Genomic DNA, 17732 nt, shown 5'->3' with positions numbered 1-17732 from the left:
CCCCCTAACCCCCCTAATCCTCATTACCTTCACTTCATTTAATATTTCTAAAAAAAAAAAAATCTCATGTCTGTTCTGGTTCTTAAACTTTCTCCTTTCGGCCCCCCTTTCACCCGGTTTATCCTTCGTCCTGCCCCTTCCCTGGCAACTACAACAACAACAATCACATGTATCGAGCGTGAACAGGGTTGCCAACGTATGCTAACGAAATCAAAGCCAGCAACAACCCTACAAACTCTGGCCTGCTTTGCATAACCATCAGGATATCTGTACAGTGGGGGCTCTTTATGACGGTTTTAATCCCTAAAATTTTTACATTTTATAAAGAAAATTAATTTTTTTTATTCAAAATAAGCTTTTTCCTGCTTTTTGAGTTATTTTTTGATAAAAAAAATCTTGATTATTTCAATTTTTTGAAAAGTTAAAGTATTAAATCTTAAAAAATGGTATTAAATCTTATTTTAAAATAGGGGTTTTAAAAGAATTCTGTTTTTTACAAGAATATAGGAAGTTTTGCCCAATTTTTCCCAATTTTTGTACACTTTTTTCTTAATTTTAGGTGTATATTTTAGGAAAAAAGGATAATTTTCCAAAGGAATTGCAAATTTTTAAAAAATAATTTATAAAAATATAGAAATTCTATATTTTTTTATGGTTTAAACTTCTATTTTGAACTCTTTAAACCAAAAATCTTAAAAAAAAAACCATAAGGAAATAACTTTATAAATCCCTTTTAAACCTTTATCCTTATAAGGACCATCTACTGTAGTTATTAAGATGTGTGTGTGTATTCCATATTCCATATACATACACGTGCAGGAAAGGAAACTGCGCGAGTTTTCCAGTTCAGTTTTCGGTGCCGAGCGTTCGACGCGTTCACACGCGTTTCTCCCCCCCGAAAATACCACAAAAAAAAAATCAAAAAAAATATATAAAAAAGAAACTAACAAAAATAAAATATATACATTTTTAACTCAAAACCATAAATTCGTAAAAATCCAAAATTTGTGTTAAAAATTCTGGAAATTGTAGGGAAATGTAGAAAATCCCGTTCCAGATGTTTCGGCCAAGTAAATTTTAAAGCTCTTTTAAGCGTATTAGATTCCAATAAGAATCGCCATATTAAAATGGGTGTGAGAATGCGTATACGTACGTGTGTGTGTGTTTGTGCGTGCGTGTCTGCTCCTGCGCTGCCTCAACAAATTTTTTGTAAATGTATAAGTGTTTGGTAGTATGTGTGTGTGTGTGTGTGTGTGTGGCAGTGGGATTTGTGTCATGTGACCGCGCGCGCAAAACATTTTGCATTGTTTTTGGCCGAATTGTTGTTGTTGCTGCTTTCTGGGGTATCCTGGCGTGTATCCTAGCGTAAGCCTGCGCACTAAACTCTCACATGGCAGCTGTCTTACCAATACATACACACATACATACATACATCATTCGCATACCAGCACATCCTGTGATTTTTGGTTGCTTAGTAAACAAAAAAAAAATGAAGAACGCCTTGAAGTAGGCTATGAAAAGACGCCATTAAGGATAATGAGGTTTTTTTTAGTGTGTGTGTGTGTGCGTGTGTGTGTGTGTGTTTCGGTTAATGGTCTCAGCTTCACTTATACACAGGCAGATTAGGAGCCTGGGAAATAGGAGGCTCTCTCTCTGGCAAGGAGCAAAGCTTTCCCTCTGCTCCTCGCTCTCTCTTTCTCTTTTTTACTCTCACTTGCTGGCTCTCCGGGTATGGCATTTCTCGGACATTTCGCAGTGGCAGCGTCGCAGCAGCAGCTCAGTCGACAACTGACAGCCAACCAGCAGCATATTTTTTTGGTTCTCCCTGTAAAGAAATAATAGAATTAATCTTAAAAAAAAACCAAACTAAAAACTAAACAATTTTAAGCTAAAAATATATCAATTTTAAGCTTAAAAATCGCGCGTTTCTGTTAAAAAGGATATCTTCTTTCAAGTGCTTGTGTGTGTGTGTGTGTGTGATGCTAAGACCCCTCCTTCCCCCCCTTGCATAAACAAAAAAGTAATTTAAAATACTTACCTCAACATATTTTATTTTCTACCTTCTCTATGCTCCCCCCTCACTTTCTCTCTCCCTCTCGCGGAAGCAGAATCAGCATAAAAAAAAAAAAAAAAGATGTAGTTTAAACATGTGAGTAGCAACAAGCAGGTGTGTGTGTGTGTGTATGAGTGTGAGAAAAATCTGTAAATCGAGGTTATCTATACACACACACACATACAGAAACACGCACATACAGGAAAGGGGAGCAAGCGAGATGTATATACATACACAGATTTCGGGCAGCATCCTTTGCTCCCACTCCTCTTCTTCTTACACTCTTTTTTTCCCGCCTCATACTCTTTCTTCTGATTCTGATTCTTCTTCTTTTTGTGCTACTCTCCACGCGATGGCATTTTAATCATCATTACGAGGGGGGTGGGTGGTATGGCACACATACACACACACACTGTGTCATTATCAAACACTCACTCCCCCACATACATACGTAGTGACACCATCTTCCTTAACTGCTCCTCCGCCTCCTACTCTTCGGTTTTATCTCCTTTCTACCTTTCTCCACCCACATGGCTTGTTTGTTTGCGGGAATTAAATTTAAAGTATGCCAACGATTTGCTTGTCCTTCTTCTATCCCCACTCTATCCCCTTCTCTATCTCCTACTTTCCCCAATTTCTTCCTCACTGTTGCGCCCATATGTGTATTGTATCTGTGTGTGTGTGTCAAAGCGTAAACAATTGCAAATAAAATAGAAAAAAAAAATAATAATAAAAAGAACAAAACAAGAGGACAAACAAAAGTGAAAAAAAAGGAAAACCAAAAACGAAGAGCTGTAGTATGTAGTATAAGTTCGTCGAACACACGACATTGCGATGGGGGCTGCGAGTGTGCGAAAAAATCGATTTGTGTGCCATCAAAAAGTGCATATATATATATCTACATATAGACATATATAGGCAACCCATATATATTCCAATATAGACCATCTATTCAAAACACTCACACACATACTCGTTGTGCAACATAATGTAGCAACGATTTTCAATTAACAGCTTCAGGGATATAGTCTTTCTCTCATTGCAATCGCAATATCCCGTTAACAGATTGATTCCATTTAACAAAAAGAGCAAAAAAAAAAAAAAAAGAGAGAGCAAGGAAGGCACTGAGAGTGGGTGGGGGGAGAGAGAGTAAGGTCGAGGCTCTTAATTAATCTACGTGTGCCATTGTCAAAGTCTGCATAGAAATCAAGGTTTATGTAATCCCCCAGGCCGAGCAACAGAAACGGAAACGGAAACAAAACGACCCAGCAAGAAGAAGAACGCAAAACAATGAGTAGAAATAACGGTTAACCGCACAGCTTGATAGAAAAAATGGTTACTTGATTTCTTACTTTCTCCGATTCCGATGATTTCTCATAACTCGGTGGAGAGTCAAGCGAGAAGCATTCTCGACTACCAGAGGGCCCTAAAAAGTAGGCCATACATTTTTTTTTTTAACAACAAGGACTTGCCATAATTGAAGATATTGAGTGTTTTTTTTTTTTTTTAAATAAAAAAGAATATCTAAAAGGGGATACTAATGAGCAAATGTGTCAACATATATCCCCCAGAGCATACCCATATATATATTTAACTGTAATTAAAGTTTTGTAAACAAGCTTGAACTAGTTTGAAACTTATTTGAACTTGTTCCGCTTTTTTTTAATTAGTTGTCTCTTCGTTCTGTCTCTCTCTTGCAGCTATTAATTCGACTATTGTTAACCTAGTTTCACTTCCCAAAAACAAAAAAAAATTCAAAAACCAACAAGGACGAGTTCAGAGCAGCGCTGGCTCCTCTGTCTTCGATTAACCCACAAAATAAATCTTGAAAATCTTGTAAAGAAACCAAAAAAAAAGAAAGTCTATCGCCAAGGACTTGACGCGTAGAGAGGACGAAACAAAAATTATTCCACTCCATTTTTCGGTTCTCCTCGGAGCAGGATCATCGCCCCCCACCCATCCCAATCGTATCCCCCCCCGTAGCAGTAGTATATCCTTGGCATTATCCTTCCATCAACTATCCGCTACATCCTCTCCTACACAAAAAAAAGAAAGCAGAATCATCGCATAAGAACAAGAACAGTTAGAACAGCAGCTGGAGGACGAGGACGACTACTCATGTTACAAAAATGAAAAAGTTCACATTCAAAGGAGTTCTAGATGGATTTCGACAAAGCGTACAGCCCCAAGCCACTCGACAGGAGCAGGAGATCCAGGAGCAACTCAAGGCCGATCATTTTACGCTGAAGAAGGTGAGTTCTACAAGATTTTTTAAGGTTATAAAGTGATATTCTTGAAGAAGGCATCTGTTGCAGCTAGCGGGTGTTTTATTTGGTAGCTGATATCGATAGAATCTATCATAAGACACACGCGGCTATAATCGATGCCCTTAAGGTCGACTCTTGACAAAAAATATTAAAGATTATACTTAAGTACTTAAGATATTACTTCCCATTCCATAACTGTGGCTTGTACCTCTCATTGCAGACCTTTCGACATGGCTTCCCATACTCGCCCACATCCTTTGCCTTTGATCCAGTACAAAAGCTACTAGCAATTGGCGACAAATCGGGCTATATTCGCATGTAAGTTTAGTTTTAGTTTTATAATTATACTATAATTCATATATATGATGATGATTTATGATTGTAGATTGGGACGACCGGGGGTCGATGCCCATGCCAAACACGAGGGCGAATCGGAGTGCGCCGTGCTGTTCGCCCAGTTCCTGGTCAATGAGGGCGCCCTGGTCACCGTCACCGCCGATGACACCATACATTTGTGGAACATTCGCCAAAAGACGCCGCGTATTGTGCAGAGTCTGAAATTTCAGCGAGAGCGGTAAGTATTTTGGTGAAATATCGTATAAAATCGATAGAGATAATAGTATATATCGATAATTATCGTTCAAATTATGATTTATTGTACTTTATGGCTTGTAGAACTTTATTCCGATTGGTTTCTATCTAAGCTCAAGAGTTTGGAGGACCATATGATAAAGCTTTAAAAATATATCGATTTATTATCGATTTTATTGCTAATAAAATCGAAAACTTTATCCCTAACATCATTTATCGGTTATTTCCAATTCATTTCCATCTAAGATGAAGATTTTGGAAGAGAATTCGTTGAAGATTAGAGAATATATCGATAAACATAGTTTTGAATGATTTATCGAATGTATCGCTAAGGAAATTATAGCTTAATACTTCTTAATTTCGATTAATTTCCATCTAAGCTTGGTAGTTTGGAAGAGAATTCGTGGAAATTTAGAGAATATATCCATAATTATCGTTTAAATGATGATTTATCGAATTAATCGCTAAAAAACTTAATAACTTTAAACTTAAAATCATGTATCAGTTATCCATCAAGCTTAATTCTGATAAATTTCTATAAAAGCTACAGGTTTCTAAAAGCAATTCCTTACAGATTAGCTAATTTATCGATAAATATCGATAAATTGACCACTTAATACTATAAAATACTACCAAACCCGATTAACAAATCATCCGATTAAAAAAATACCTCCAATACCTATTCAAGACCCAATTAGGAATCATGACCCTTGATCCAAGTGGCACGTACCATCATGCAACCGGATATATCCCCCCTTAATGATGACATAATCCCCATGCATTTATCGTTTTTGTGATTTTTTTTTGTTGCAGCGTGACTTGCATACACCTGCCCGTGGGCAGCAAATGGCTGTACGTGGGCACCGAGAAGGGAAACATACACGTTGTTCACATAGATACATTTGCACTTAGTGGATATATTATTAACTGGAATAAAGCAATTGAAGTGTAAGTATCTTTCAATTTGTACCAACAAGCATTTAAACTAATTGTATACTTAATTGTATATATAATTTAGGGTTAGAACTAGTCATCCAGGTGCTGTGATTGCGTTATGTGATAATCCATTGGATGCAAACAAGGTGAGTAAAGAAGAGAGCTTTAATCGAATTTAAAATTAATTAATTTGTATTTTTTTTTATAACCATTATAGTTGCTTATTGCATTTGAGTGCGGGCTGCTTGTGTTGTGGGATCTGAAGGCGAAATGCGCCGAGATACGATGGCAGGCGGCCGAGGCCGTGAAATCCCTGGCCTGGCACTACGAGGGCAAGTACTTTGTCTCCTCGCACACGGATGGCTCCATTTGCTCCTGGCCGACAAAGCCGCAGGCCAAGCCTCAGTCGCAGGTCTGTCCGCATGGTAAGTCCTTGATGTCCTTGTATATATGTATTCTCTTCTTAATTGATTTAATTTTCCGACCATCCATTTGCGTTTTAAAGCAAAAGCCAACAAGGATGGCAACGCGGAGAAGTGCAAACCAATTTATAAAGTTGACTTGAAGTCCAGCACAACTGGGTGAGTGTTTAAAAACTTGAATAGACATGTTTAAACATGTTTCTAGTTGGTATTTAAATCTCGATATGGTATTTTTAGGTTATGTTTTTAAAAAGGCTTAGTCTTAGCTCTTCAGATACTACTCTTATAAGAGAGGTTTAGAGTTCTAGAGGTTCTCAATTTTCAAATAAAAAAGAACATGATATCATCAAGACTATTGTCTATTGTAACCCAACCTTAATCATTTAAGTTTATTCACAACAATCCTCTGATAAAGAATTTATTTTAAAATTTCAAATAAATATAAATAAGAGTTCTTTTGAATAGTGCTTCTTATAAAGTGTTTTAAACTTCAACAGACATGTATAAACATGTTTCAATTTGGTATTAAACTGTTGGTATTTCTATAGAACTGTTTAGTATTTTTTTGTTGCCTCTTTAAGCCTTTAAAGTCTTAGCTCTTAGAGTTTCAAAGAGTTTCTAAAATAAATCTCTAAACTATTTTTAAATAAAAAAGAACATGATATCATCAAGACAATAACCCCACCCTTACTCATTAAAGTTTATATAAAAAAACAACCAGCACTCTGACACACTTAGATAACTATTTTTACGATTCTCTGATAAAGAATTTGTTTTAAAATTTTAAAATAAACATAAACAAGAGGGCTTCTGAGTAATAAAAAAACCCACAATAGATAAGGTTAGATAAGGCCTTGTTAATGATATTATTGCTTATTTAATTACAGGGAAACTTTTACCATTTTCTCGGGCGGAATGCCCTCGGAAAAGGGCTCCAAGTCGAACTGCATTACGGTGATGGTGGGCAAGGCCACCACAGTGCTGGAAATGGAGCATGCCGTATGCGATTTTATCACACTCTGCGAAAATCCCTGGCCCTGCGGTTAGTTATTCTTATCCATATTATATATCTATCTATATCCATCTCTTATATATTTATAGAGACCCAGGAGCCGTATGCTATTGCCGTACTGCTGCAATACGACTTAGTATTAATAGACTTATTAACACCCGGTTTTCCATGTTTTGAATCGCCTTATCCAATGGACTTACACGAATCACCTGTTACATGTTGCACATATTTAACCGATTGCCCATCGGATTTGGTTCCTGCTTTCTATTCAGTATGTTTATTAATTTATTTAATTAATATTTAATATATAATATATTTAAAATATAATATTTTAAAGGTTGGTCGCACAACGACAAGTAAAAAGAGTTGTTTTTCGGAGCGCGAATGGCCAATATCGGGCGGTGAATGGTCGCCGGCATCGTGCAGCTACTCGGAGATCGTGATCACCGGCCACCAGGATGGTAGCCTAAAATTCTGGGATTCCGGTGCCGGTACACTCCAAATTCTATATAAATTAAAAACGGCCAAGATGTTCGAGAAGCCGCGCCAGCATGTGGCCCATTCGCATCCGGAAAGCGACAATCCATTGGCGGTTCATCTCATTTTCCTTTGCTCCGAATCGCGACGCCTGTGCGTGGCCGGTGCCATGGGTCAGGTGATGCTATTTAAGTTCCGTAAAGTGGAGTCCACATCGGAGGTGCTCGTTTTGGAAATACCCATACTCTATGAGAATTTTGATGATATCTATGGTACGAGTCCCGAGTGCGATTTCCTAACTGGTCATCAAGTTCAGAAAACGGAATCAAGTGACTCGGATAAGGTGAGTTCTTTATTTTAATAAAGATAATAATAATATTATCCTGATATATCCTTTTTTCAGACAACTGAGTGTTCGCTTAAGGTGCGTTTTGGGGCACAGCGTAAGCCACCGGGCTTCCAGTCACAATTGGTTTGCCTCACCACCGGTCCCAATCGCCGGAATGTGCAGGTCACCTCGCTGTGCATCAGCTCCAGCTATGGCCTGTAAGTAGAGTAGAGCCTTCGATCGAATCGATTAACCCATTTTTGTTGATGTACTTTGTGCCTCGGGAGACACCTCATCTTCAACCTCATCATTTTGTTGCATTTAACCCATCGATCCAGCCACACACGTACACACCACCACCACCAATCAGTGAAGCCCCTCCAAAGCCCAACCCACCAAAAACCACTCACCAGTTTAGGGATGATAATCGAGACTATCGAAAAATATCGATAATATAATTATTTTTGCTATTATTTTAAAAAATAATTATTTGAAAATATATATTTTCTTTGCTTAAATTATATATATTTTTAATAATTTTGAAAATCGATATTTATCGATATTCTCGATAGGTCTTTTCTTATAGTTATATTGTACATTCCCACACCAGACACCGGACACAGGAAAAGCGGACTTTTTAAAATCAAAAAAATATATATAGAGACCCCGAATCTCCAAACCCCTTTTCCCAAAAAAAAAAAAATACTAAAAATTAAAAATACTTAGACGTAGTCTAGTTTGTATTCGTAAATGCATGACGTTCTCTGAAAAGCGCCTGAGACGTAGCCAAAATTGAAAAAAAACCTCTGCTAACGCTCGCTGAGTGTTCTAGCCCCCCCCGCCCTGCCACGCCCCCATTGCCAAAGCCTCCGCCTCCCTTTAAGCAGCACCGCTTTTTGTTGAATATTTGAATATTTGTTTGCGTTGTGTATTCCGTAGTATGCAACAGTTGCAAGCAGGCCGAGAACTTAAATCAACGTGTCCCTTGGTAATTACAACAACAACAAAATAAATCCAAAAAAAGCAAACAGTAAAACCACGACAGTAGAAACCCCCTATCACACACCCTACCAAACCTAGCCCGGACTCGAACCACTCGAACTCGAAAAAATACTGACCTCGATTTAACGGAGAACCGAACTGAACCGTTATTTAGTGCCTGGTGTGTGCGCGTGTGTGAGTGATGCGCATCGAAATAATTCATTTCAGTTTAAGTTTAATTTCTTTAATTAAATTTTAATTTAAATATTTAAAGCCTTTTTTTGTTAAACTTTTACTTTTAATTTGTATTGGTATGCATATATTTTATGAATTATTTTTTAAGTTTTGCTTTAAAAAGTAATGTTTAAGTATTAATAGCGTAAAACTAGTAAGATTTGGTTGCCTTTATGACTAGTATTTATTTGGCTTTCTTTAATTTTTTGGTATTTTTTTTAGTATTTTTTTTTTAAGTATTTATCTCAATGAACATTTCGTTTTGTGATGTTTAATTTGTATGCAGTTAATTTTTGGAAATACATATGGAATATTTTCTGTTTTTAGAATGGCTTATGGTACCGAATATGGACTTGTCATAATTGATATAATCCAAAAAATTTGCCTATTGAGTGTTGCATGCCCCGATCTGTATGGCGCACATGATCCTTACTCGCGAACACCAAAAAGTCCGAAACGTATCGAGAATAAAGAGGAGCAGAGCCGATCCCCCAGCTCAGATCAGGTAAGTGCCCGTCACTCTCTCTTCTCTGTCGCTCTGTTGTCTCTCTCTGTCTCTCTGTCTGCCACCGAGACTAATTAGAATTTAATTATATAATCACCGATAATACCAAAAATCGCTATGAGAAACGGGTACAAATACCAAAAAAAATACCATACACAAAAGCTACTTGACATGTCATGCCTGTTGTTTGTTAATAGTTAAAATAGTTAAAAGCCTTGCTAAATTATAAAATTATCTAATTATCGAAATAATCAAATGTTATCGAAAGAAATAAATCGTATAATTTAAAATTTTAAATTTGTAAACTTAATATTAGTAAATAATTGATAATGAAAGTAAAACAAAACCTTTGAAATGATTAATAATTTCCAAAACTATCGATTTTTATCGATAAATTGAATAAATCTATTTGCAAGCCAGGCGTGACTTGGTAGCTGACTGACATAATGATTTGAATTCGAATTAAAATTGATTTGAATTGAAAAACAACACACACACACACACACACACACACAGACAGACCGAAAAAAATAAAGCTAACGCCCACATAAGTATGCTACAGTACAGTACAGCATCCGTATACTGACCAAACAACTACAAAAAACAACAAACCAAATGCTCAGCCCATCTGAACATGCCACATAATCTCTCAGTATTTATCTCTAGATATATATTAACATAAACTATTATATATTTAAATTTTATATGCATTTCGATTTTTTTTCAATTAACAAACAAAATTTTATTTATCTACGTATTATATATCACGAACTAAAAACAAAATTATTCCAAAATTATAAACATTTATCTATATATTACAATATTACATATACAATATATATATATATATATTTTTTAAAAAACATAATCGTATATATGAGCTAACTTAAAAAAAAAAAAACGAAAAAAAATAACATGTAGCCGATGAAAATTTTTGTTTTGGTTTGTGTATTCTTTTTGTTTTGTTTTCGTAAGCCCGCCCATTCTTCTCCCGCCCTTCCTCTCGCTATCTCTCTCTCTATCTCTCTCTGTCTGTCTGTCTATCCCCCTCTAACTATCGCTCGCTGTCACTTTCTTGCATTTTTGTGGCATTTTTTTTTTTTTGGAATTGAATCCCTAATTTTTCACACCCACCATTATAGTTATACACGTACACACCAACACACGTGCAAGCAAGCAAATTATCCTTAAAATTGTACATAAAAAATATATTAGAACTATAGCTTTTTTCTTAGTGTGCTGTATGGCCGTCTCTTTCCAAACAATAGCCCCCTGCTATAGCTATCTCTTTCGTTTTGAAGACAGTTACCTCTTTTTATTTGATTTTTTATTATTTAGTTTAGTTTCCTTTTTTTTTTTTGATTAGGTCCTGATAGCCCTCTCTGTCTCACTCTTTCTATATGCCCTGTCTCTGTCTATTTCCCAGTCTTTGTCTCTTTCTCCCAGTGAAAGCACAAAATGCAGCATGGTAATAATCTGAAACGATTTTTGTTTTTTGCACGCAGCTTATGCATACGATAACTTATCGATTAATTCCGATTTCGATTGCGTCGTGTCATCCCTAGTTTTTTTTTTTTTTTTGAAATGTGAATGTCTAGAGATCTTTTTTGTGAAATATATATTTTCCATCGCATAGACACGATTTACGAATACGGTTCGATGGCTTTGATTGTTGTACGTGTATATTTCTTGTGTGTGATTTCAATCGATCCGATAATCGATAGTTGCTATCGATATGATCTGTGTTGTGCCTGAAAAGAAAGTAAAGCCTAGCGAACACCCGAAACATGAAAAAACTACGAAAAACTTGAACATTAACAAGAAAAAACATAAAAAACTCCTCCTCTGTCTCTATAACTCTCTGTCACACTCTCTCTCTCTCTACATACCTATCTACCTATCTCTCTACCTCTCTGAATGTCTCTATCTCACTCTGTAACTGAATCATTGATTGATTAGCTGATGAAATGAGTGATGTGTGTGAGTGTGTGCGAGTTAAATGTGATTTTTCTTTAATATTCTCGAACTATCACCATTTTTTCCAACAAAAATATTTATACGACGCCTGATTTTTTGTAAAATTGTATAATCTTATTGCACTTTTAAAATAAAAATTGGTTGAAACTGTACTTTTGATTTTCCAACACTGCCAACTGTCATGATCATAAATACTTTTGCAACACTGTCATTGAAATTTGATAAAAATTCAATTAAAATAAAATTAAATACATTATTTTATAAAAAAAAACAGGCGTCTGTATAATCTTAAATATATAATTCCACTCGAATCACCATGCAAACCCCAATTATTTCATTTTCCATAATCGATAAATAACATTGATTGAATTTGTAGCTTGTGAAAATTTGTTAACATTTTTTTTCCTTCAAAAATTATTAAAACAAATAAATTAATTAAAAATCAAAAAAATTCTATTCAAAATTTTGTTGCATTTGCCTGTGCGTGTGTGCGTGTTCGTGTTTGTGTTTGAGTTTTGAGCTTGACGTTTTTGCCTTGGCGTATGTGTATGTGTGTGTGTGTATTTGTTATACACACCCACACTCAGAGCATCAGACTGTTATATAAATGTATGTGTTACCAAATGTATAACAGCTAACTAAGTCGTTTTTTTGCCTAAAAGTTTAAAAAAACCCCCCCCTGTTTGTGATAAAAAAAAAAACAAAAACTATAAAATAAAAAACCTATTAAGTAAAAATCAAGTATAAATTGTAAATTGTTGATACAAATTATTGCATACGTTCCAAACCAAAAAAACAATCTTTCCCCCCCGTTAACCCCATAATCCCCCCTATTACAACCCAGTTAACACTTTTAAAAAAAATATTAAAACATTTACACATTACACTCGGCGTCGTAAAAACTTAAAAAAAAAAGCCAAGCACAGAGCAGCAACAGGAATGCAAAGCTTTTTAAATCTCCCCCCCTCCACCCTTTCAGAAAATCCAAAAAAGAAAACAGCATTTTGCAAGGAAAATAAAGAAAAAGCATGCCAAAAGTTGTTTCCTGCATACATTTTCCACCCCAAACCCTTTTAAGATTCACATTTTGCTGCTTTTTCATCATTTTCCTCACATAGCCCTAGCCACGTTCCAGTTTTTACAGTTTTTTGTACAAAATGCAAGCATTATTCACGTTTTCTCATTGCTTTGGGGGTTTTCAAAGGGTCTGCATATTTTTATTCCTTCAAAAAAAAGGGTTCTTACAAAGGATTGAATAGAGGAAGGTATGCCCTGTCCGTGTGTCCGCTTGTCCGTTTGTCCGCTATATTTTTTAAACACTTCTCTGGCAATTATGATGTAAGTTTTAAAAAGGCTTATGTAACCTCTGGAGATTTTCTAGATCAATATAATTTAAAGGATCATCTTTTGAAAGTATATGGATATAGGGATGTCCTCTAGTTTATCTGTCTGCGTGTCCGTATGTCCGCAAAGCAGGTTTTTTTTTTTAGCCCGGCTAGCTCAGTCGGTAGAGCATGAGACTCTTAATCTCAGGGTCGTGGGTTCGGGCCCCACGTTGGGCGCCTAAATTTCTAAGTAAATTAGTTCCAAAATTTTAGGAATTTCAGAAATAGTTTATTAAATTATTGGTTTTAAAAGAAAGCTGATCTAGATAGAAAGATCTCTCTGTCCAGTTGTCCGCCTGTCCGCGTGTCCGCTAAATCTAAATAGGGTTCTGGAAAATACAAAAAAAAAATTATTAAAAAAAGAAAAACATCTTAATAAAGCTTCTTTTACAATTTTCTAACAACTTATAAATATTTTCTTAAACAAATAAGACCCTTAATTTAAAAATAACTTCCTGCACAAATTTAATTTTAAAAAAGTTTCCGCTTTTCGCATTTTATTGTTGCTGCTCTTGTTCGAAAAAAAAAATAAAAACAAAAGAAACAAGAACTAAAACGAGAGAACAAAAAAATGAAACAAATACAGAAACCAAAACAAAAAAAACCCCCCCTCCAAAATATAAACCAAAATGCAATGAATGTTAATTATATCCCCCCCTTGAAGAATTTTCTTTTTTTTTTGCTGCCTGAACAAAAAAAAAAAAAAAACAAATTTTTAATGAAAATCACAAATCAAGAAAATACTGAAAATTAAAACTTTGACCCACTCTTGCCCGTTTTTTGCCCCCACCGATCCCCCCCACAACTAAAAACCCCGCAAAAAAAATAAAATACCAAAAAAACACAATCCTGATTCTCCGATATTTAGCTGAACGATACGACGAGCCCGGATAGTCCGTCGCTAGAATTTGTACCGGAGGCGGTGGATATGGCAGAGTCGTCAGCGGCGCCGACAGGACCAGCAGCCGGCCCATCGACCACGTCACGGCCCGTATCCCCGGATCCGGTGATTAACAGTGCCAGGGAGACACTGCTAAGTGGCTCGGCGGCATCGACGGCGGCCGCCACGGCAGCGGCCATGATGGCCGCGAAGAGTCCTCTGAGGGAGGATGCTGCGGGTGCTGCTCAGGCACCGCAGGACAGACGCAAGTCCATGTCCTGGAAAACGTTCAATTTGAAGCGTCAATTATCGAAAGTCAATATGAAGATCGGCGGCTTGAATGTCAACAACGATTTGGAGTCATTGAAGAATAGCTCTATTTTTTATACGCCCAAGGAGGCGTCACCCGACGGTGCCACGCCCCCCCAATTGGATGACACTGAGGCGGTGGCCGAGGAGACAACCGAAGAGCTGGCCGAAGGGGCTGGCGGTGGGTCAGGGTCGATGGCAGGGGCAGCATCCCCCTCGCCGGCCGTTCGTGGCAAGTTCCGATCATCTACCACAGATTCCCCGGATGCGGAGGCAGCAGCGGCAGGATCCTCCTCCTCCACCACCACCACGACGAAACGAGTGGACTTTGAGCCACAAGCCGAGGTGGAGCGACCCAATAATTTGCCCCTTACCGAGGCCACGCCCATGCCCGCCCCCCAGAAGCCAGCCCGGCAAAAGTTCAAGGAGAAGACGCGCGACCAGAGACTACTCTCCGTACCAAATATCAAGTATCAGCCGCGGGATCTTCGCGGCGGTGTCCGGATCCTCAAGAACGACGTCTCCCCGCAGATGGGCGGTGGCGGCGGCGCCGGAATCGGTGGCGGTGTCCCCCCCGTGGGCGGTGGAAACTCCTCCACCAGCAAGAAGATACGTAAGTATGGCCCCCGCCGAAGGACGATCGCTTTCCGAGTCCGACCGGGTCTCTCCCCAACTACCCCGCCCCCCCAAAAGATGTGAAAGAGAGTGTTTTTTCGACCAAAACAAAAAAAAAGGGCAGCGGTTTATCAATAATCCACTGAAAAAAACAATGTATTTAATTAAAGAGCGAGCGAGCGAGTTTCGGCTGAGTGATCGCTAGGCAGGCAGGCAGGCAGGATCAGCACCAGGATCCGGATCCAAACGAATCTTAGGTTGCGTTTATGCGTGAGAAATTCATGAAATTAAATCATTTTTTTTAAAATAAGACAATTTTTAATGAAGTTGTAAGAACTAGATGAGAAATAGAGACTAAGGCTCATAGAAAATACTTCCAAAAGTAACTTTCTACTCCTTATTTTAATTTAATTATTTTTAAAGAAAGAATTACTAATTTTTTTTAAATTTTGGAAAACGTTTTTTTTTTAATTATTGGTATAGAAACAAGATAATTATCAAAAATGAACTACTATTCGAATTTTTCGTATTTAAAATTAAATTAAGAATTTTAAATGTTTTTAAAACACTGATTTAAGAAAATAGAGATAATTTTTTAATTTTCTTAAAGTTTATTTGAAAATCTGAGAAATTGAAACTTTAGTTTCTTTGGGATACGGATTAAAAAAGAATCTTTAAAATACCCTCTTAAAAAATACGAAAAATATTCTTTAATAAAAGAAAATAATTGTTCAAAATGTAAGATCGCAAACTAAGGCCGCGCATAAACGCAATCCACGCAAGAGAGCCCTTTTTGCAACGGTTTATCTCCTCTCTTTGGCTCACTCTTCCGCCACACCACCCACCAAGCCCCACTTTCTCCACCCCACCCCCAACCCCACAACAACACACCTGATCTGTGTCTGTGTGTTTGTTTGTGTGTATGTGTGTGTGTGTGTCACTCTCTCTCTTTTTGTGGTGTCTCCTATCGGGTTGTGACTCTTCCACCTTCCGTTTTGTGTTGTGCCTTTGCTTTTGTTGCTTTTAGTTGCTGCAAGCTGTAGAGAATAGCGAAATAAAAAAAAAAAATAACCACCCGCCCTCCACCCAAAAAATAATGAGATGAAACCGTAAATTTTAGCTCCTTTTAAACCCCATCAACCCCCCCAACCCCTAAAATTATACACCAAAAAAAAAAAAAAGTTAATCGATAACCAAAAATGCTAGAGATGTCAAAAACTGCAAGATGACATCTAGAAATGAGAAACTATCGATAACCAAAAACGATGCTTATTTTGTTGATTTTTGAAACAAAAAAACAAAAACCCAAAATTGCATTTTGTGTATAGAGCCTACTTTGTAGAGACTTAGCTAAATATTAATGAAAAAAAAAAGAATATAAAAAATTAAGTAATATTTAAACATGTTTATAAAATGTAAGCCAAACCAACAGCCAATAGCCACAATGAGATGCAAAATATATAAAATATACAACAAGAAATTCACATAATTACGCACAACAACCAAAAAAAACCAACAACAAAAACAACAAAAATGATTTAAAACAACAACAAAATCAACGTAAAAATTTTTTGTCAATCCATTTTTTTTCTTATCTATGTATGCTTCTTCTTCTCCTCAATACCTAGGCAACGGATGCAGAAGAGCTGCAATACAACTGCCTTTATGTGATTGTGTGGAAGTTCTTTGGTAAATCATTCAACAACAACAACAACAAAACATGCCACCCCAGCCACCCTAGCCACTCAACCACTGAACCCGAACAAGAACAAACATGCACCATCTCACCAATCACACCCACATTAACAGTGTAACTATACCCACCACCAACTCTCACTCTATAATCGAATTATTAATACTAAGTAGTAATGCCACACCCACACACTATTATTAAGTTAGAACTGAATGTAAAAGCGGGTGAAAAAAAAAACACTCAAAACTCACCACACCATTTCACCCACACACTACTCCACCATTAGAGCTGACAAAAGACCAACTCTTTCGATTGTTGAATTGTGGAACTATCGATACTTTTTCAGCTCTACTATATTTCACCATTCTGTGTATGCACTGTGCAAAAAAAAACAAAAGAATAACGTGGAAATTGAAAACCAAAAACGAAATGCTGATTGTTGTACGTTTTTTTTTTCTTATAGAATTTAAGCTCACTACTCGAACACCAACCAACACTGATACACTGAAAGAAAGAAAACTACTTAAGTCGAATCTTCTGATATTTCCCTGATCCGTTAGGTTCGTGGCATTGAGAGAGTTTTGCTGGAAAATAGAAATACAGGTTGAAACTCAAGGTTGTGCTCCCATCGAATGTTATATATATCGCCCCGTCCTGGTTGTTGTCTTCTCTCTGCTATCGATAGTCGATATCGATAACTTGGGTTCTGTTACAAAATTTCCTCCTTCTGTTACAGTTTTTCGTTTGCGTTTGAATGTGTGTTCTGGCGCTATCGTTGCCTTTTTGCCAACTCTTATTGTTTTTACGTTAAACGTTTCTATTTTCGCTTAGCGCTTTTCCGAACTCTTTCACCATTTAACTCAAATTGTACATAAAATACCAAAAACCCAGATGCCAAAAATGAAAAAGTCTATTTACTAAGCTTAAGCATATATACATATATAATCAGTAATCCAGCTACTATATCCACCCGCATATATATATATATATGTATGTCTCGAAAAAAATACTAAACCCCCTTCCACCCACCAAAAAAAAGTTTATTCTCTGCTATATTCTCTCCAATC

At 36.8% G+C, this 17732-nt stretch overlaps 1 protein-coding gene and 1 non-coding gene across 7 annotated transcripts in view; both read left to right on the top strand.

The window, feature by feature from the left end:
- The window catches only part of Tomosyn (syntaxin-binding protein tomosyn), a 29786-nt gene that overhangs the window by 1015 nt on the left and 11039 nt on the right, over window positions 1-17732 (top strand). For 2 of the 6 annotated variants that reach the window (XM_017232520.3, XM_017232519.3), the window contains exons 2-13: window positions 3754-4305; window positions 4541-4638; window positions 4706-4894; window positions 5725-5859; window positions 5930-5993; window positions 6065-6272; window positions 6353-6428; window positions 7157-7311; window positions 7371-7552; window positions 7619-8101; window positions 8162-8304; window positions 9629-9806. In XM_017232520.3, coding sequence (XP_017088009.2) covers window positions 4183-4305; window positions 4541-4638; window positions 4706-4894; window positions 5725-5859; window positions 5930-5993; window positions 6065-6272; window positions 6353-6428; window positions 7157-7311; window positions 7371-7552; window positions 7619-8101; window positions 8162-8304; window positions 9629-9806 — 2034 coding nt within the window. In that variant the 5' untranslated portion in view covers window positions 3754-4182. Of the gene's footprint in view, window positions 1-938; window positions 1071-1766; window positions 1828-3753; window positions 4306-4540; window positions 4639-4705; window positions 4895-5724; window positions 5860-5929; window positions 5994-6064; window positions 6273-6352; window positions 6429-7156; window positions 7312-7370; window positions 7553-7618; window positions 8102-8161; window positions 8305-9628; window positions 9807-14036; window positions 14971-17732 lie in introns of those variants that run through there. The other 4 variants (XM_070282448.1, XM_070282467.1, XM_017232515.3 and 1 more) reach the window with 4 other exon arrangements.
- TRNAK-CUU (transfer RNA lysine (anticodon CUU)) lies at window positions 13273-13345 on the top strand. The gene has a single exon. It is a non-coding gene; the product is annotated as a tRNA-Lys (tRNA).

Source organism: Drosophila bipectinata, chromosome XL (assembly GCF_030179905.1).
Source record: "Drosophila bipectinata strain 14024-0381.07 chromosome XL, DbipHiC1v2, whole genome shotgun sequence".
NCBI classification, from domain to species: Eukaryota; Metazoa; Arthropoda; class Insecta; order Diptera; family Drosophilidae; genus Drosophila; species Drosophila bipectinata.
The sequence above is the reverse complement of the archived record's forward strand: the minus strand, read 5'-3'. Positions and strand labels throughout refer to the sequence as shown.